At 44.1% G+C, this 20,798-nt stretch overlaps 2 protein-coding genes across 6 annotated transcripts in view; one reads left to right on the top strand and one right to left on the bottom strand.

Moving 5' to 3' along the window:
• Positions 1-20,798, top strand: part of ATP5MK (ATP synthase membrane subunit k) — a 173,020-nt gene that overhangs the window by 133,129 nt on the left and 19,093 nt on the right. The gene's annotated exons all lie outside the window — the stretch shown is intronic.
• Positions 1-20,798, bottom strand: part of PDCD11 (programmed cell death 11) — a 47,147-nt gene that overhangs the window by 14,669 nt on the left and 11,680 nt on the right. For all 5 annotated transcript variants that reach the window (XM_012770424.3, XM_012770415.3, XM_020280668.2 and 2 more), the window contains exons 8-21: positions 16,999-17,106; positions 15,324-15,530; positions 14,269-14,393; positions 14,037-14,097; positions 13,200-13,346; positions 11,264-11,515; positions 9,735-9,875; positions 9,004-9,198; positions 7,622-7,792; positions 6,424-6,643; positions 5,497-5,646; positions 4,940-5,055; positions 3,110-3,651; positions 2,170-2,232 (exon numbers count right to left, since the gene is read on the bottom strand). In XM_012770424.3, coding sequence (XP_012625878.1) covers positions 2,170-2,232; positions 3,110-3,651; positions 4,940-5,055; positions 5,497-5,646; positions 6,424-6,643; positions 7,622-7,792; positions 9,004-9,198; positions 9,735-9,875; positions 11,264-11,515; positions 13,200-13,346; positions 14,037-14,097; positions 14,269-14,393; positions 15,324-15,530; positions 16,999-17,106 — 2,498 coding nt within the window. The remainder of the gene's footprint in view (positions 1-2,169; positions 2,233-3,109; positions 3,652-4,939; positions 5,056-5,496; positions 5,647-6,423; positions 6,644-7,621; positions 7,793-9,003; positions 9,199-9,734; positions 9,876-11,263; positions 11,516-13,199; positions 13,347-14,036; positions 14,098-14,268; positions 14,394-15,323; positions 15,531-16,998; positions 17,107-20,798) is intronic.

Genomic DNA, 20,798 nt, shown 5'->3' on the forward strand with positions numbered 1-20,798 from the left:
AAACAGGAAGTTGATATTCAATGGGTATAGAGTTTCAGTCATGCAAGATGAAAAAGTTCTAGAGAGCTGCTGTACAACATGCACTTGGTTAACAAAACTGTAATGTACACCTGAAAATTGTTAACAGGGTACATTTATGTGTTTTTACCACAATAAAAAAAGAAGGGATTAGAATACAGATACATATAAAAGGAAGACCGTGTGAAGACACAGGGAGAAGACAGCTATCTGCAAGCCAAGGAGAGGCTTCAGAAGAAATAAACCCTGCCGACATCCTGATCTCAGACTTCTAGCCTCTAAAATTGTGAGAAAGTAAATTTCTGTTGTTTAAGCCAAAACACACATACACACACAGGTATGTGTTATCCTTTTCTCTTTTCCCAAAATGATTTTTGGGAAATTGTCTTTCCAAAAAAAGTAAACCCAACCACCCACCAAAAAAAAAAAAAAAAAAAAAAAAAAAAAGAAGGGTAGGCATTACTGAATTAGAGTTATGAGAAACCTCACTGACTAGCAGGAACTCCAGAGATGCCTTTTAAGACTCTTGAACTGTCTTGTTCTCTTTCCTCCTGGCCCTCACACCAGTCTCCCAACACAGGAGGGTGGACCAACAATGGTGGTGTTAATGAGAAGTTCTTAGCACTCTGAAGATCAAAAGCCATTTAGGATTGCAGTGGGTCTTTCCACAGAGTTCACTGACTCATCCCTTATTCATTAATTTAAGATATTTACCCTTAGTGTGAATAAACTATGTGACCTCAACCCTAATTAAGGGTTTAATTAAAGCAAGACATCACATGTCAAAGGTGGAAGATACTGCAGACTACAACCACTAATATGATGAGGTCTCATTTTCACAACAAAGACTGGAGAGGAATATAATCAAAACCTACAAAACTAAGGTAACCACAGAGTAAACAAATAGAAATGTGGGTCATCTACCAAATTTCGTTATTCCGAAACTAAAGGGCTTACTCTGAAGTTCCAAAAGTGTTCTTAGCATCTGAAACTCAATGTCACAGGAATATTTCTCTATCTCAGACATAAGTTTTCTTAGAAACATTATACTTCTATTCTGATCCCTTCAGGATGCTGACCAAACCTTACCCTCTGGAAGTTACTTTGGAAGTCCTTCTATTAACATCACTAGGTGCATAAGACTTACAACCTGGATGGATCCCAGAGCTGACCTTGCAGAGCGTTTCTTATGGTCATACATGTCTAGCTTCATTCATTAAAGGTCTATCAGTTATGAGAGGTTGGGTTCTTTTATGAAAGAAGCAGGAGCATGACCCATGGATCAAAAAAATGCTAAAGGTCCTCTGAAAAAATGATCCCAAACGGGATCCACTATTACATGGAACTTCTAGTTCCCCTCTTCCCAGAATCTCTCATGGAACACCCTTCCGTGCAAAATCTACCAGAGCATGACCTGAAATTCCAGCTCAGCTTCTAGTCACCAAGCAGTAGTCCACATTGAAAGAACAGGTATTCTCGGTTCCATGCTTACTTAGGGAATAAACCCAATAGAAAATTGGGTTGAGGCCAGGCATGGTGGCTCACGCCTGCAATCCTAGCACTCCGGGAGGCCTAGACAGGAGGATTGCTCAAGGTCAGGAGTTCAAAACCAGCCTGACCAAGAGTGAGACTCTGTCTCTACTAAAAATAGAAAGAAATTAATTGGCCAACTAAAAACATATAGGAAAAATTAGTCGGGCATGGTGGTGCATGTCTGTAGTCCCAGCTACTTGGGAGGCTGAAGCAGGAGGATCACTTGAGCCCAGGAGTTTGAGGTTGCTGTGAGCTATGTTGATGCCATGGCACTCTAGCCCTGGCAATAGAGACTCTGTCTCAAAAACAAAAAAACAAAAAAAAAGAAAATTGGGTTAAGAGCAGAAATGTTTCTTATTGTTACATGCTGACAAAGGGAACTGCTATCGGCCTTTAAATTGATACTTAAATCCTCTATACAGCTTTTACATTAATTTTCACATAATCCGTCTAGCCCTAGGAGAGCCAACTAGCCCTACTAGAGAAATAAGATAACTTGGACAGGGAGAGACAAAATAAGGCCTAGCACTGGCAGAACCACGATTAGAACTCAGGATTCCTGATTCCAAAACCCAGGGCTCTCTCCCTGGGACCATGCTGCTGCTATTGTTCCCTCACCTTGGCCGAACACTCAGCTCCGGGATGGTCCGAAGAAATCTGGGGTGACTTATTGGAAGAAACCTGGAGAAATAAATAAGTCAAATTATTTCTTTTATTCTCTACACCACAGTAATCTGGAGATCAGGATTTGTCTCTACTGGACCCCAAACCAAGCTTACGAAACCACCCTGCTGCATGTTGCACCACCACTAATGGGAGATGTGTCAGGCCGAGGTTTCCAGTCTCATCCTTGGCAATAAATAAAGGAGCTGGCTCCTCTGACCTTTTAGGATTATCAGATCAAACCCTGAAAAGAATTTTCCCTATAGACTATACTCCAATTCTTTCATCCTAAAAATGAGGAAACTGAGATCTACAGAGGATAAATGACTTAGTGAAGATCCCACAGTTGGTCACTGAAATTAGAATGCAAATCACTGGCCAGACTTTGAACTCTTTTTCTGCTGTTCTTGTTGTAGCAAGAATTTCTGCCACAATAACACATGTGGTAACTAGATCTAGAGTAAATGAGTATAATTAAGGTGTGAAGTGAAGAATAAATTATAACTGCTGATATATACTACTAATAAATATGAGGCAGGCAACCTGCTAGGCACATAACATACTACATGTTCTCTCTTTTACCCTTCGCAACGGCCCTATAAGGTAGTCACTACCATTACTCTCACTTTACAAATTAAGAAAATAAAATTCACAGACTTCAGTAGTTACTATAAATATCACATGGTCACAGTCAATCTGGAATTCAAACCCAGGTCTGACTCTAAACCCATGCTCTTAACTACACTATGTTCCATGTATAGTGGAATATCATGCAAAAGGATCCTTCGGTGAATGCCTTTTGTTAACTAATGGAACCTACCTACCTTTCCATTCCTCCTCCCAAAATTACGACAATCACCCCCCAAAGCCGGCCCATCCCCCAAAGCCTCCATACTTGTATGTCTTCATGTCTCGCCCACCAATCACTCGGGCAGTGACTGTCTTTCCAACTTTCAGCTTGGTTGTAGGAGAGATGCCCTCTGGAACATCATCTAGAATATGGGAGGCATGGATGCAGCCAATGACACCATCTTCCAGAGTCACAACCACATGGGTGGGCTTAATGGACTTCACAGTCCCTGTGACCATGTCCCCGATAGACAGGGTATGCTTCTTTACAGTCCCTACAGCCAGAGCTGGATCTACTTCCTCATCCTCGTCAACTGTCTCAGAGTCCTTCCGGGTCTGTCTCATGGTCCTCTTAGCAGCTGGCCCCTCAACAGCCAAAAGAAGACCAGTCACTCCTGGTTCTGTGGTCTTGAGGGTAAGGGAAACACCCTGTCCGATGTGCAACTTCTCTGAGTCAAAGCGGAAGGTGTCGTTGAGGTGAGAGGTCAGGGAGAAAGCTGCCAGGTGGCCAGTCTCTACCAAGGAGGCAACGGCGAAGGACTCCTCCAAGTGCTGCACAATCGCCTGGTGTTCGCTATCTTTCTTCAGCTAGGAAAGAGAGAAGACCATCTCTGTTTCTCTTACAGAGCATGGTTACTTGTTCCTGGCCCCACCGGGTAGGGTGGGACTGGGGAAACCCTCTGGAGTCCAGGGGACCCGAGGCTAGTCTGAGCTGGAATAGACAAGCCTTCACTCCCTGGACCTAACTTTCCTCACCTGTATACAAAATTCACGGGGCCTCATCAGAATGTTTCTATGTCATTCTGAATTCAAATTCCTAGACTCTATCCTAGAACTGTGAATATGAATTTAAAAAGTTATTTAGGTGATTGTGATGCACAACCAGGCAACCTCTAACAGCTCTCCAGCTTAAGGACACTGTGGTTTCTGACACTCAGTCTCACAGCCAGGCTCCTCTTCCCCAATTTAATCACCCCTTCAACCATTCAATGAATAGAGTCAATACTGAGAGCTTATTGTGTGCCAGGCACCAAGCCTTTCTTTTCTCAGAATCCAAATTGTGCTCACGCTCTTATATGCCCAAGCTTCAATTAGATGATCAAATGGTAGAGTCCTGCTAGAAAACTTGAGTGACAGGTTAGTATTGCTTTCTATTCTCTATCTTAAAGTCTAAAGATGCTAAGCAACTAGAGATTAAGGATTCTATCTACACTGTACCATACTCTATGCAATTAGGTGTTTAATTAGTCCCTTAAACAATGACCAAATATATCCATCACACAGAGAAAAATACTGATTTTAATATTTCCCTCAAACCCATTCTTACATCACACAAACGCGTAGGAGAGGGTGTGGAGGGCCTGGAGGTCCAAACTACCCACAGACATGCTTTATTTGGTTCATATAATGTTTTTTAAAAAACAAATTAAGTTCTAAAATTTTCAACATTTATTTCAAATAAAAATTCAAATTCTGCTTCCTCTTAAAGACTCAGTAACACTAGACCCAGATATTCTCACCTGGCAATAACCAGACAGATCTGAACAGTCTGCCCCAAGCCAGCTGGGCATTCATTCTCCTGTGTGTCAGAGTCCAGGTCTTGCCACTCCCCACATACAGCCAACCTCGCTCCTTTACAATACTTGCTTGGCCCAACCATAGGGTGACCATATAATTTATCACTTGAACCAGACTGAAAGTCAGCACTACTAACCATACCAGAACAAGAGGTCAAAATTGGGAACGTCCTGGATTTGTCCAGACATATGGTCACCCTAACTATAGGCATCTGAACTAGAAACCTTGAGCTAGGAGCATGGTATGGAAAGGGTGTGTCATGTGACTCCATGGAAATGTAAGTCAGTAGCAAGCTTACCTTTTTAGCTTTTCTATTCACCAAGTCCTGGTGAAGGGAAACATGGACTTCCAACGTCAACATATCAACATTTAAGATCACAGCCTTCTTTTTCTGCCCAGATTCCACCTCCTGCCCTGCAATACAGAACCAAACAGTGTGATCATCCTCCTGGAACAGGTGAAGGAAGAACAGCATCTTTTTGCCTGCAGGTGCCACCCCTTAAATTCAAAAAAGGAAAAACAACATATGTCCTAGGTCTATATGGGCCATAGGTAGGGAAACCAAGGGTCTATCTCCCATAGTTCAAGTTTAGGTGAGCCTTAATTTACACAACCTGATATATTAAGGTAAAAATCTAGGTTTACCCAATGATAACTATTAAAAGATTCATACCTAAACCTTCTTCACTGTGCTGTCAATTGTCTTGATTTGCACTCACACAAGATGGGTGCACCAAAAATTTCTACTGAATCAACTCATCTACCCTATGTATTTGGAAATTCTGTATCTAGGAGAGGGAGCAACAGGAAAGGGTCTCTGCTACCAACCACAAAAGGTGAGACAGAAACACTCACCTGCCCGATGATATTTGCTGGCTCTCAGGACCAAGCCAGGCACTGGGCCCCCGCTGAACAATACAGAGCCATCTTCCAACACCTCCTGCACCACTAGGTCAAGGACCATTCCTGCAGTCATCTCAGCCAGCGTCTGGATCAACACAGAGTCTGCCAGAGACCCAAAGGGAACGGGATTAGTACCACAAAACATTTTCCCCTGGAAGTATGCTGTCACCAGGGAGGACAGTGGGGCACTGCAACCACTGACAAGGTAAAACCACTTTTTACAAAAATGTCCAGTATCCATGAAAACCCTTGTAACAAGCAGAGAGACTTATGCCCCTTGCTAATCCTACCTGATCATAATTCATGAAAATAGCCAAGAAATACCAGGAACACAGGCTTTCTTTTGGTTTCATTTTTCAATTTTCATTCTACTCTCTCAAGCCTCATATGCCCAAATTCCATTAGGCTTCCAACAATCCCACACAATGGTTCAAAGTCTAAAACAGATGGAATATTAATAATAACCCCTCATGGAGTCTAGCAGGTCCCTGTTCCATTTCATCATCTACTATACATCTGCTGGGTAAAGGAATGAAAAGTGAAGAGGTGATGAATTCACAACAAATGCAAACATGAGGCCACAGAACTAAGAGAAATTTTGATTCTGGACTGGCACGGGGTGACAAGGGGACCTCTGGGATTCTTGTAATGACTGTTATCTTAAAGGGCTGTTTGTTTTATAAACACTCACTGAGCTGTACACTTAATGATTTGTGCACTTTATGCAGGTCATACCTCCATTTAAAACAAAAAGATTACCAAATTGTTTTTTATGTTCTAAGAAGCCCAACAACTTACCCCACCAAGTAACAGGTATAATTTACAATGCACACCCTCCCCCCCATACCCCTCCCTGCAACAGGGCCCTGAGGCACCCACCTCGGCTGCGCATGAGGCTGCGCACGCCCTGCAACTCCTCCAAGCACTGGCTCAGGAGGAGGAGACTGGTGGCGGCTAAGTCCCCCAGAGCGCAGTCCGACAGGCGCAATGACAGCAGCATCCGCTGCTTCTCCTCATCCACGTTGGTCACCTTTGCAACTACTGTCTGCCCCTCAACAAAGTGGTCACTTGTGGAGGTCACAAACTTGTCACTCATGATCTGAAGATTAGAGCAGACAGAAAACAGGGAAAGGAGAGATAACCTATCTACTATGCCCAGAAAGGGGTGTGCTGGTGGGAGAAAACGGGACCCAGCAAGTTCACCCCAGCGCTGAGCACAGCTCTGCTCTCCTTCCATAAAAACAGAGGAGAGGCCTTGGCTGCCCAGTCCAGACCTCCAAGAGAGCACTCAGCCAAGAAAGCACATTACTGGCAAGCCAGAGGGACACCAGAGCTGTCTCTGTCTCTAATATTCAATGGCAACCCTCTGCCCTCACTATGCAGGTTTCTGGGGCCCTTTCTTCTGCTCCCATTTTAAACATTTTTCTGGCAGGGGATACAAATCATGTTTCCCAGGCAAAACATCAGAGAGACAGCGTATGGAAAGGAAGAAATATTCACAAATGATCTACGGCAAGAATGAGCTATATGCCATCTGCTCAGCACTGTCTTACGTGACTTTGGTGGTCTCCTCTCCTCTTAGGTCTCAGTTTATTCAGCAGGCCTATCAGGGGTTCCACTACGGGACCGCTGAGACCTTTTCTCATACAATTTGATGTCATGGGAGAGAGGATGACGATTTCCAGGATATTCTGGTAACTTGACACCTCAAAAAGCTGCAAAACCTTTACTTAGCTGCTCAGGAAAATGAATTTCTATGTGTAAACATGCTTAGAGTATAAAAACAAGTCCAGTCATCCTCACACTGGAGATTGAAGTTTTCAGCCTACCCAGTGCTGTGGTGTGAGTAGGAAAGTGGTCCTTTCTCCAGGAGGTCACACAGCTGGGCATGAGGAGCACCAACTGAAGCTCAGCTCCACTCACCACCTGCCAGGTGCTTTGTGTCATGCTCACCCTCAGGGAGCAACCCCAAAAATCTTTCGAAGGTATAAAGTATCCTGCTCTTTCCCCCCCACCTTTAGGTTCCACAACCCTGTTGACTTGCCTCAAAAGCCCTTGTGCATGAAGCTGAACTTACGGCTTTGGGGGCCAGTCCACTGAGACCCGAGGGGAACTGGATGAATACACCATAGTCCTTGATGCTCTTCACAAAACCAATAAGCAGCATTCCAGGATGGATTTCTGAGAAGTTCTTGGGGTCCTGGCCACCTTCTACGGTGGAGACCAAAGCTGGCTTCCTGCAAAGAAGCTAGTGGTACTCTGTCAAGGAATGTTCCAAAAAGAGGCCAGGCCCAAGAGGGTGGGTCATGCCTGTGATCCCAGCACTTTGAGACGCAGAGGCAGGAGGATCACTTGAAGCCAAGAATTTGAGACTATCCTGGGCAACATAGTAAGACCTCATCTCTACCAAAAAAAATTAGACAAGCATGGTGGTGCATGTTTTGAGCCACTACACTCTAGCCTAGGCGACAGAGCAAGACCCTGTCTCAAAAAAAAAAAAAAAAAAAAAAAAAGGTGGGAGAGAATGTTCCAGAAAAGGCATATAAAATGTCAATCTCTCCCATCTCTTTCTTCACAGAGAAAGATAGGACTGCAGGCTGACCACTGGCCACTGCAGTGATTCTCTAAGTGTGCAGACCAGCAGCAGCAGCATCACCTGGAACTCACAGCACCACCCCACTACTGAAGCAGAAACTTGGGAGTGGGCCCAGCCATTTGTGTTTCAGCAAGTCCTCCAGGTGACTCTCATGCATGCTGAAGTTTGAGAATCCTTGTTTTATTCCTTTCCTGATTAACTCATCTCCAGATTACTGGAAGGGACCAAAATGGAACAGCTCATCCCCAGGGTTTGGCAGCAGGATCAGCCATGGCACAGTCCTCCACCGTCCCGACCTCCACACCAATGAAGCCTGTTTTCCCACCTCTGCCCATTTCACTCTAAAGAAATTTTCTTTTACATTCCATGAGAAGGGGCAGTGTCCTCCATCTCTGCACACACACAAAGACCAAAGGGAATATTTCTGAGCTCCATATTCCCTGAGGGGGAGAAAAAGTGGAAAGGGAGGAAAGAACAACAGAAGTTACCTAATTAATTGTTCTAACCCAGGGCCAAGCACTGAATGCCCCACGAAGGCCAGATGTGCTACTGGGGCTGTCCCACTAGGCCATGCTCACCTTACTACTTCCTCCCCAACCTCTAGTTCCCCTTCTTCCTGGCGACCTCTCTGGCCACACTGCCCTGCCACATCTGCTGGCAGCACTTCCTCAGTCCTGCTCTTACTTTCCGCAGTGCAGGCTTTGTCACTGGTTTGGTCTCGTGGAGGCATTTCTGAGGTCAACTAGCTGATATTTTTCCCCATGTGGTTTCTCTGTAAGAGCTGAACTTGACCCACAATTTCCCACCCAAGGGCCCATGGCTCCTCCACCTTTCAGTGCTCCAAAGACACCTATCAAGGATACAATATGTCCTTCGCTCCGGCTCAGACACAGGACTCGATGAAGGGTGTCGCCTGCCTGGAGCCAGTGATATAACAGCGGGCCGTTGGCAACGTGGTCTGACAGATGAGGCGTCGGGAGGAACGCAGGGATGTTGTAGGGCAGGATAGTCACCTCCAGCCCATCTTTGGTCTTCTCTAAAACCTTCACATCCACCAACTACCCAGGGAAGATAAAAAGAAAAAATAGCATTTGTCTTGAACAGAGAGTAGCTTAGTGTGGATCAGGAAGGGCTCAGAGGCATCACACTCCAGCACGAGGGATCACTGAGAGGCCAAGAGCAGAGAAGCGACTTTCTTCCAGGCCCCGCGCCCAGCCCCCAGACCAGCATGTATACACGTGCACACACACCAGGATTCCTTTGCAGGCTCACTTCCTTCCTCTCCCAAGTCCCTCCACTGAGTCCAGAAGAAAGACAGAACTGCAGGCTGGTCTCAGGGACCAGAGAGGAAAGAGGGCAGCAGCACACAGTGAAAAGTCACACCATAACAGAGCTTCCCTTTCATAGACTTTTGCCCATTTGTTCCAGCACAGAAGCAAGAACATATAGGAGGTCTTCTCTCAAGAACCCCTCTAGCCCCAGAATCTTACCTAGCTACCTCTACCTTTCCCCTTCATGGGTTCCAATACCCCCTGTCAGTGGAACCCTGCTCTTCACTATAAAATAAAAAACTTGTCCAGAGAAGTCCAAGTACCTGCCCAACGTTAATGACTCTTCCTTTCTTCTGACTGTGTCCTGCAGGCTCTTTCTGTAGTTCTGGATCACTCAACAGCTTGAAGGATAAGAGCATCCTCTCTTTGGATGGCTCACAGTTCAGCACCACAACCTTCACCACCTGGAGAGAAAGCACACACATGTGCTGAGTCCTCCCAGCAGGCCATGCAGTGCTGGTGCCGTCCACTACTGCTGCAGGGGCCTTGAGAGATCCGCCAGGCCCTGGGATCAGATCAGAAGGCAGTGAAAAGAAGAAATGTACTCAGAGTTACACAGAATCCCCGCAAGTCGTTTTTTTTTTTGTTTGTTTTTTTTTTTTAGTAAAAGTAAGACATAGATAACTTTGGTACAACCCAAGCCTTAAAAAATTATTTTTCCATTTGAGGTGATGGATATGCTAAATACCAATTTGATCATTACGCACTGTATACAGGTGCTGAAATATTACACTGGGCCAGGCGCCGTGGCTCACGCCTGTAATCCTAGCACTCTGGGAGGCAGAGGCAGGTGGATCGCTCAAGGTCAGGAGTTCAAAACCAGCCTGACCAAGAGTGAGACTCTGTCTCTACTATAAAAATAGAAAGAAATTAATTGGCCAACTAACACATACAGAAAAAATTAGCCGGGCATGGTGGCGCATGCCTGTAGTCCCAGCTACTCGGGAGGCTGAGGCAGGAGGATTGCTTGAGCCCAGGAGTTTGAGGTTGCTGTGAGCTAGGCTGACGCCACAGCACTCACTCTAGCCTGGGCAACAAAGTGAGACTCTGTCTCAAAAAAAAAAAAGAAAAGAAAGAAATATTACACTGTACCCCATAAAAATGTACAATTAATTTGTGTCAATTAAAAATAACAAAAGCAAAAAGAATATTTTTCCTAGACATGCCCATACTCACAGCCCATATGCACTGCCCCCTTGTGGTGACAGTGGCCTCAGAACAATACAGGTAAAGACTAATATCATCCTCCAGGTTGTGGGCCTGAGGTCCAGGATCTTGCCAGTTTCCGCTAAAACCCTTTGAGGGTTTTTCTCTGTTCTGTTTCCCACCTTCTCCATTCAGCTGGCTCAGGCCCACTGCCCCATGTGCTGTCTTCCTCAGTCTCTTAAAAGGCAGCCCTTCTGCCTGGGCACAAGGGCTCATGCCTATAATCACAGCACTCTGGGAGGCTGAGGCAGGAAGACTACTTGATACTTGAGCTCAGGAGTTTGAGACTAGCCTGAGCAAGAGCAAGAACTTATCTCTACTAAAAACTGAAAAATTAGCCAGGCACCATGGCACACACCTGTAGTCTCAGCTACTTGGGAGGCTGAGGCAAGAAGATTGTTTGAGCCCAGGAGTTTGATGTTACAGTGAGCTACGATGATGCCATTGCTCTCTATCCCAGGATAACAGGCGAGACTGTCTCAAAAAAAAAAAAAAAAGGCAGCCCTCCCACTTATTACTCCTTCAAATTCAAATCTATGTTCCTGGGGTGACCAAGGGTAGGGGGCTTGTCCAGGGGGAGGGTTACCTGGCCAGTGTAAAAGACTCTCTCTGGGTCAGGGATATACTCAGCACTGAGCTCGTGCTTGGGCACCAGTCCCTGCACATCATTGTAGAACTTGACAATGCAGCCATAGTCCTTCACCCTGATGATGAAGCCATGTGTCTGCAGACCAGGCTTGGCATCAGCATAGCAGGTAATGGCAGGTAGTTTGGACTCAACCAGGGTTTTCTTCAGAGTCATCATTAGCTTCTTGTCTTCGGAGTCACAAAGCAATACCTAGGGGAGGGATAATGGCCATCATCAAGTTATCTGTTATCAAGAGAGCCACGAGCTGGTCTCTGCAACCCCCTAAACCCAAAGGCCATGGGCCATTGTCCAAGAACCTGCTACCTCTTTTCCTCTAATAATCTCAGCTGCAGATTCTCCCTGTTTCCTGCTGGATGACAATCTAGGGCATATTAATCGCTATTTCAAATGTACTTCCTCCTGGCCACAAGGCAAGACTCATTATCTTACAGCACCTCTGCTGAGTCTTGTGTTACAATAACTTCTATACCGCCTTAGTTCCCTCATGGTGGGCTTTGCATCTAGTCTGACAGATATTTGACTGAATCAATTTACCACCTCAGTACCATTGTTTATTACCTATAAACTAAGACCAAGAGATCTGGCTGGGTGCAGTGGCTCACGCCTGTAATCCTACACTCTGGGAGGCCGAGGCGGGCGGATTGCTCGAGGTCAGGAGTTTGAAACCAGCCTGAGCAAGAGTGAGACCCCATCTCTACTAAAAATAGAAAGAAATTAATTGGCCAACTAATATATATAGAAAACATTAGCCGGGCATGGTGGCACATGCCTGTAGTCCCAGCTACTTGGGAGGCTGAGGCAGGAGGATTGCTTGAGCCCATGAGTTTGAGGTTTCTGTGAGCTAGGCTGACACCATGGCACTCACTCTAGCCTGGGCGACAAAGCGAGACTCTGTCTCAAAGAAAAAAAAAAGAGATCCAACTATCTTTCACCCCTCAGAAGGTCACCTCCTTGAGGACAGAGAAACTCCTCCCTTTTTAACCCTTGACCCCATTACTAAAAAATATTGCACCAACAGGCGACTGATACCTTTGCTGAGTCAATAATGATGGAATGAAATGAATATAAGCAAACCTAACATATTGAGTGCCTATACATACCAGGCCCTATGCCGAGCACTCTGTGCGTATGATCACGTTTAATCTTCACAACCCTATGAAGCTTCTCTTGCGATTCAAGCCTTTGTTATATACCACCCACAATCTGGCAGCTTTATCTGGGCTATTTCTGTGCCTATAACACACTCCATGCTCCTTCCCAACCTTCCAAATTTTACCCATATCCCTTCTAGCTCAAGTCCCACCCCAGCCAGAAAGCTAGACAACATTCTTGTTACACAGAGCTGAATGTGAAAACTGGTTCTACTTGTTATTAGCTGTGTGACTTTAGGCAAGATACTTCACTTTCCTAAGCTTTAATTTCCCCACTTGCAAAATGAAGATAATAGTACTTAATTTATAGGGTTGTTTTAAGGATTACATGAAATAATACACATCATGTGCCTAGCATAACAACTAGCACAGAATATGCGTCAGTTACATGGCAGTTGCCATTGATCATGTCAACAGCTCAAGCCTGCCCTGGTCTCCCCTTTCTGAGATGTGTCCATAACATATAGCCTACACTAAACCATGTGGCAAAAGGTCACACATTGGCTTTTTCTCACTTCATGTATAGATATTTTCACTCCCAATTACATCACACACTCTCAAGCACAGGGACTTACTTTCTTCTTCCCGATGCCAGGCACAGCACTGCACACACTGCAGACGTTATGTGCTCACTTTGTGGAAGAAGGCAGAAACTTCAGCTGAGAACTGCTCTCTTCCTACCCAGTCAAAACCCCAGCAGAGACCTGCAGCAGGAGACTTACCCGGCACTTGACCTCGTCCCCAGCGTGGTACTTCTTTTCTGGATTCTTAATCAGGATGTCAGCCAGGTGCATGGCAGGTACCAGGCCCCTTATATGCTGGCCCACCTTCAACAGCATCCCATATGGCTTTATAGTTAGTACTGTGCCCTAGAGCCCAAAGAAAAGACACCGTGATGCCTCAAGAAAGGTGTTCCCCCATCTCTTATAGCAAATCATGGCACTATTCTCTTTTGAAGCACACCTTCCTGAGCTAACTATGCCCGTTGTTCCAGATTTCACGTGAGTAAAGCACACATCCCACAGTGATCCTGATTTAGCCAATGTTATTTACAGGATCCTTCACATCTTTTTGTGGGAGCATATATTTTCTGTGTGCCTCACAAGTACATTCCCTAAAAGATGGGACTATGTCTCCTCCTCAGGTATAAATTCTACATATAAAGAGAGCATCTTGATTAGAGCCACAAGGTTAGAAAGGAGAGAAAACTGAACTGGCTTGTCACTAATATCCTAGGAAGCACAATTATCAGAGTACTAATTTTTTATCTGGTCTAATAAGCAATACCAAATCCCAAACCCCAGGATTTATGATCTATTGCTTCTGTGTAGTCGGGTGGTGCCAGTAAGACCTTACCTTGAAATTAATTACAAGTTACCCAAGGGAAGAGAGAAAAATCCCAGTTAACGGTCAGAGGCAAGGAACATAACTTCCAATGTGTTAACATAAGGACTAATGAACTGACAGAAAGCTATGAACCAAAGAAGGCCTGACAGTGGGGGAAGTATCTAATTGGGGAGAGGATCTATTTTGGGGGAGTATCTATCTTGAGGTCTTACCTTTACCACTGCCCCAGGTTTGATGTCATGATAGCTAAGGTACTGAGCTTCAATAATAGACCTAGGACAAAAGGAAAATAAATAAACTAGGGCAGAGGTTGCCTAAACTTCAGGCCTTCCACAATCATGCTGGTGAGAAAGGAAAGCCTCACCAACCACAGCCAGGAGAAACCGAATACGCATACACGCAGGTGCACATCTCTACGCCCCCACGTGTTAATGACACACTTACGTCCGCAGAGAGAGTAAGGCCAGTTCATCCATTTGGCTGTAGTCAATAATTCTACACTTATGAGTGTTCCCTGGCTTGAAGCTCTCAGGTTTGAAGGTGTTCTTAGAATCAGAGAGATGGCTGAGCTGCAAAATACCAAGTAATTTAGAATAAGCCATAGGCAAGAGGGCTAGGCCAATCAGATATAAAACACACCAAGATGACTCAATACATTTATCATCTACCATAAAAACAATACTTTGCCTGGTAAAATAATTCTACTCACTAAGAAAACTGCTTTTTACCATTATAGAATCTCAATAGGTCACAGGTCAGTAAACTACAGCCCAGTGCCAATTTTTGTCAGCAAAAGTCTTATTGGAACACAGTCATCCCATTCACTTATATACTGTCCACAACTGCTTTCATACTGTAACAACATAGTTGAGTAATTAGGACACAGACTATATGGACAATACTCCTAAAATATTTATGATCCAACCCTTTAAGAAAAACTTTGTTGATCCCTGGTCTTGATCCTAACTCCTTCTTATACTTAACCATTGACCAAGTATCAAATACGGCAAGTTGGTTCTAAGGCATTCTAATGTAACAAATAGAAAGCCTGGTGCAGTGGCTCACACCTATAATCCTAGCACTTTCAGAGGCTGAGCAGGGAGGATTGCTTGAAGCCAGGAAGGAATTCAAAACCAGTCTGAGCAAGAGGAAGACCCCATTTCTATAAAAAACAAAAAAATTAGCTGGGCATGGTAGCATATACCTGTAGTCCCAACTATTCGGGAGGCTGAGGCAAAAGGATTGTTTGAGCCTGGGAGTTTTAGGCTGCAGTGAGCTTTGATGGTGCCATTGTACTCTAGCCTGGGCAACAGAGCAAGGCCCTGTCTTAATAAAAAAAAAAAAAATAGACATTGTTCTAATCACTATGAACAGTCCGTCACAATTGGGGATATCCAAAATAAATCAATGTCAAGTGATAAAGGAAGCAGAAAGGACCCCTGTGTCTCAAAACTCCTTCCAGTGATAAGATCCCTGACCAAACAAAGAAGCCACCTTACCCGTGCATAGGCCAGAATCCCATCCTTCAGTCTGAAAATGGCCCCAGCCTTGTTGAAAAAGCCCTGGACAGGAACGTCATCTAGCACAGCTCCAAGGTGCTGGCAAGACAGCCGGGTAAGTGGGCGCCCAGGTTGTAGGAAGATAGGGCGCAAGCTCAGGCGCACAACTCTGGTCCGAGGATGGACACAGAGGATGCAGGCCCTGACCTAGACAGAAAGAAGGGCAGATTGAGCAGGAGGCACATAGTACACACCCTGGAGAAGCCTTTCTGCAGTTCAAGCCTCTCCATGTGCTAATCAGGTAAATACTAAAATCTTTAGCATGTAAGAACTAAAATTGGCTTATACAAGCAAGCAGCATGTGGAAAAGTCAAACAAAATGTTTGTAATCCCAACACTTTGGAAGACCGAGACGCAAAGACTGTTTGAGGCCAGGGGTTTAAGACCAGCCTGCGCAATACAACGAGACCCTGTCTTTACAAAAAATAAAAAATTAGTTGGGAATGGTGGCATGTGCCCGTACTGCCAGCTACTTGGGAGGCTATGGCAAGAGGATCACTTGAGCACAGGAGTTCAAGGCTGCAGTGAGCTATGATTGGGCCTCTGTACTCCAGCATGGGTGACAGAGCAAGACTGTTTCTTAAAAAAAAAAAAAAAATCAGATAGTGGGATTGTCTTCCCAAATATCCACGTTCATTGTAGAAAATGTGAATACTTAAAAAAGATTAGGGGGGGAAATGGGCATTTATTGAAACCTTAAAATCTGTACCCCCACAATATGCCGGAAAAAAAAAAAAAAAAAAGAATAAAGTCCAGGCACAGTGGATTTCAGTATGTAAGTATGTAAATTTTTTTTTACATAAAGAGTAGAAAGATCACCCAGAGTTTATCACTATTAACATGTAGCTGCATAATCTTTCAGTATTTCACAACCATGTGTACTCTTTTTTTTTTTTTTCAAAATTGGATCTGCACTAGTCATGGAAATTTTCAAATCACCTTTTTCTATTTAAACATATTTTATTCTCCTATGTTAAATATTCTTCTGAGACACTTCATATTATAAAAGTAAAAGATTTACTGCCCCAAGAACCCCCAAACTATATGGAAGACTATGAATTAAAAATTAAAAGCTGGCCCGGTGCGGTGGCTCACACCTGTGATCCTAGCACTTTGGGAGGCCGAGGTGGGAGGATCATTTGAGCTCAGGAGTTTGAGACCAGCTTGAGCAAGAGCGAGACACTGTCTCTACTATAAATAGAAAGAAATGAGTCAGATAACTAAAAATATATAGAAAAAATTAGCCAGGCATGGTGGCCTGTAGTCCCAGCTACTCGGGAGGCTGAGGCAGAAGGATTGCTTGAGCCCAGGAGTTTGAGGTTGCTGTGAGCTAGGCTGATACCAAGGCACTCTAGTGCAGGCAACAGAGTGAGACTCTGTCTCAAAAAAAAAAAAAAAAACTAAAAGTTGCTTCTTCTTCACCTGGTCATTCCGTAATCTCAGTCCAATCACTGGGAGTTTCTAGTATTCCTTCCAAAACACTATTATTCCCCTCATCTTCTCTCTGCACAGCAGTACACATGTACTCCTGGGACCTGTCCTGAAGCTAACTGTGATACTGGACAGCAAATGGGGCACAAGTGGAATCAAGAAAAGATAGGTGCAATATTCTTACTGCTTGGTTTGAGAAATATGTTCCAGCCTTCTTGGGATCCAGATGCATAAAGTCAACTAGGCCTGTGAAGAATGTGAGGAAATTTAGCCTAAGGCCATGTGGAGTCACCTAGAAATAAACAGAACAAGTTATGAAAAACATTTCTTTAAAAGAACCAGGAATGAAAGAGACACTGCTCATAGTAAACACTCAGTGCTATATTATCCGTGATAACTGTGTACCTCTCCTCTCTCAGCTAACCCTTATTAATCTTTCTTCCTAAAAAACTAAGTGGCAAGATAACTCCAAGCACTGGCTGTTTCTTTATTTAGTAAGCTCACCTCCCTTTCAGACTAAGAAAGGACAGCAATCCTCCCACCCTCTGGGATTTATCAACAGAATGGAAGGAGCTTTGCACAAGTATCCTTGGGGAACTATCAGTCTGACAACATGGATAAAGAGGTGCTAACTTGGATATTTAACCTGGACTAAGAAGGTAAAACTCAAATGCTTACAAAAAGGAGATACTGATCATGAGCAAACTGATTTACCCTACAGAGCCCTCCAAAGGTAACAGACACCTCAAAAGAGAGCTGTGAGGCAGGTGACTAACATCATGGAACTAAGTCCCCTCCTGTCCCTAGAGGATCCACCCTTCTCCCACATCCAAAGAAAATAGGAAACTTATTCTCTAGGAAAATGGTACCAGAATCAAAACATAGGAAAAATATAAATCCTGAAAGTGTAGATTAAGAAAAATTCTAAATATCATACAGATAAGAGACATCCATGTTGGGCGTGGTGCTCATTCCTATAATTCTAGCTCTCTGGAAGATTGCTTGAGGTCAGGAGTTCAAGACTAGCCTGAGCAAGAGAGAGACCCCATTTCTACTAAAAATAGAAAAAAATCAGCCAGGCATGGTGGCACATGCCTGTAGTCCCAACTACTCAGGAAGCTGAGGTTGCAGTGTGCTATGATAACGCTACTGAGCTCTATCCAGGGTGACAGAGCAAGACTATTTCAGAAAAAAAAAAAAAAAAGTCAAGCCCCTTTCTCCCACCTTGTTTTCAGGCAGCCAGGCTTAAACCAGCTTAGGTGGAGATTGTTAGATTTTTTTTTCTAGAGAAATCTAACATTCCAGGGAAGACTATAACAATCACATTTAGAGGTTGCTCGAAGTAAATTTGCTAGCTCCTGTTCCTGACAGTGACGTCAACCAGTCCACAAGTCCCACCCAGGCACACAGACTTCCTAGCAGGTTTTTACTTCCTCACTCATAATATGGTAGTCTAAACAAAATTTAAGACAATTGGAAGTTAAAGTTGAGAAACTCTTCCAGAAGACAAAAATACATGCACATACCAAAATGAAGGTGAAATTGTATTTTTAAAAAATTCAAGATCTGATAAGAGGCTAACATCCAGAAAATATAAGTTCTCACAACAATAAAAAAAACAACCTATTCTTAAAATGGGCAAAGGACTTTTAAATAGACATTTCTCCAAAGAAGATATACAAAAGGCCAATAAGCACACAAAAAGAGACTCAACATTATTATCATTATAATCATCAGGAAAGGATGGGTATATACAACCAAACAAGTAATATGTGCAACGTTTGGGGGATGGACACTCTTGAAGCTCTTACTCAAGGGGGAGGGCATGGGCAATATATGTAACCTTAACACTTGTACCCCCATAATACGCTACAATAAAAAAAATACTTGTAAATTCATTTCAGCATTTTTTTTTTTTGAGACAGAGTCTCACTTTGTTGCCCAGGCTAGAGTGAGTGCTGTGGCGTCAGCCTCGCTCACAGCAACCTCGCACTCCTGGGCTCAAGCCATCCTCCTGCCTCAGCCTCCTGAGTAGCTGGGACTACAGGCATGCACCACCATGCCTGGCTAATTTTTGTATATATTTTTAGTTGGCCAATTAATTTCTTTCCATTTATAGTAGAGACGGGGTCTCACTCTTGCTCAGGCTGGTTTCGAACTCCTGACCTTGAGCAATCCGCACCTCGGCCTCCCAGAGTGCTAGGATTACAGGCCTGAGCCACCGCGCCTGGCCCATTTCAGCATTTTGAACTGCCTATATCAAGAGTCTGCAGAGAAGGCCTGTGTGCCAAATGCATCTGCTATGTGCTTTTATAAATAAAGTTTTATTGAAACACAGCAAAAAAAAAATAATAATTATAATCATTAGGGAAATGCAAATCAAAATCACAGTGAGATATCTCTTCATACTTACTTGAATGGCTACAATAAAAAGATAACAAGTAGGCCGGGCGTGGTGGCTCACGCCTGTAATCCTAGCACTTTGGGAGGCCGAGGCGGGCGGATTGCTCAAGGTCAGGAGTTCGAAACCAGCCTGAGCGAGACCCCGTCTCTACTAAAAATAGAAATAAATTAATTGACCAACTAAAAATATATATACAAAAAATTAGCCGGGCATGGTGGTGCATGCCTGTAGTCCCAGCTACTCGGGAGGCTGAGGCAGTAGGATCGCTGAGCCCCGGAGATTGAGGTTGCTGTGAGCCAGGTTGACGCCACGGCACTCACTCTAGCCTGGGCAACAAAGCGAGACTCTGTCTCAAAAAAAAAAAAAAAAAAGTGTTGGTAAGAACACAGTGAAATTAGAACCCTCACTGCTGACAGGAATGTAAAGTGGTGCAGCCACTTCAGCTATTCCTTAAAAAGTTAAACACAGTTACCATATGAGCCAGCAATGCCATTCCCAGTAAGTACACACTCACAAGAAATGAAAACATATGTCTACACAAAAACTTGCACGTAAATTTCACTGCCTATTTACAACAACCAAAAGTAGAAACAACCCAAGCAGCCATCAATTGATCAATAGACAAAATGTGCTATATCCATACAATGGAATATCATGCAGGCATAAAGAAATAAGGTAGCAGGGCCAGGCGCGGTGGCTCACGCCTGTAATCCTAGCTCTCTGGGAGGCCGAGGCGGGAGGATTGCTCGAGGACAGGAGTTCGAAACCAGCCTGAGCAAGAGCGAGACTCCATCTCTACTATAAATAGAAAGAAATTAATTGGCCAACTAATATATATACAAAAAATTAGCCGGGCATAGTGGCAAATGCCTGTAGTCCCAGCTACTTGGGAGGCTGAGGCAGGAGGATTGCTTGAGCCCAGGAGTTTGAGGTTGCTGTGAGCTAGGCTGACGCCATGGCACTCACTCTAGCCTGGGCAACAAAGCGAGACTCTGTCTCAAAAAAAAAAAAAAAAGGATGATCCTTACATTATGTGAATTATATCTAAATTGAAAAATTGAAAAAAAAATAATACAGGAAACTTTTCCAGATCTGAAGGATCAATATTTCTGTATTACAGGAGTTCAGCAGAAATAAATGAGAGAAAACCATACCAAAGCACATCATCATGACAATTTTTTTTTTTTTTTGAGACAGAGTCTCGCTTTGTTGCCCAGGCTAGAGTGAATGCTGTGGCTCCAGCCTAGCTCACAGCAACCTCCAACTCCTGGGCTCAAGCAATCCTCCTGCCTCAGCCTCCCGAGTAGCTGGGACTACAGGCATGCGCCACCATGCCCGGCTAATTTTTTCTATATATGTTAGTTGGCCAATTAATTTCTTTCTATTTATAGTAGACACGGGGTCTCGCTCTCAGACTGGTTTCGAACACCTGACCTCGAGCAATCTGCCCGCCTCGACTTCCCAGAGTGCTAGGATGACAATTTTTTTTTTTTTTTTGAGACAGAGTCTCACTTTGTTGCCTAGGCTAGAGTGAGTGCCATGGCGTCAGCCTAGCTCACAGCAACCTCAAACTCCTGGCT

Source organism: Microcebus murinus, chromosome 14 (assembly GCF_040939455.1).
Source record: "Microcebus murinus isolate Inina chromosome 14, M.murinus_Inina_mat1.0, whole genome shotgun sequence".
NCBI classification, from domain to species: Eukaryota; Metazoa; Chordata; class Mammalia; order Primates; family Cheirogaleidae; genus Microcebus; species Microcebus murinus.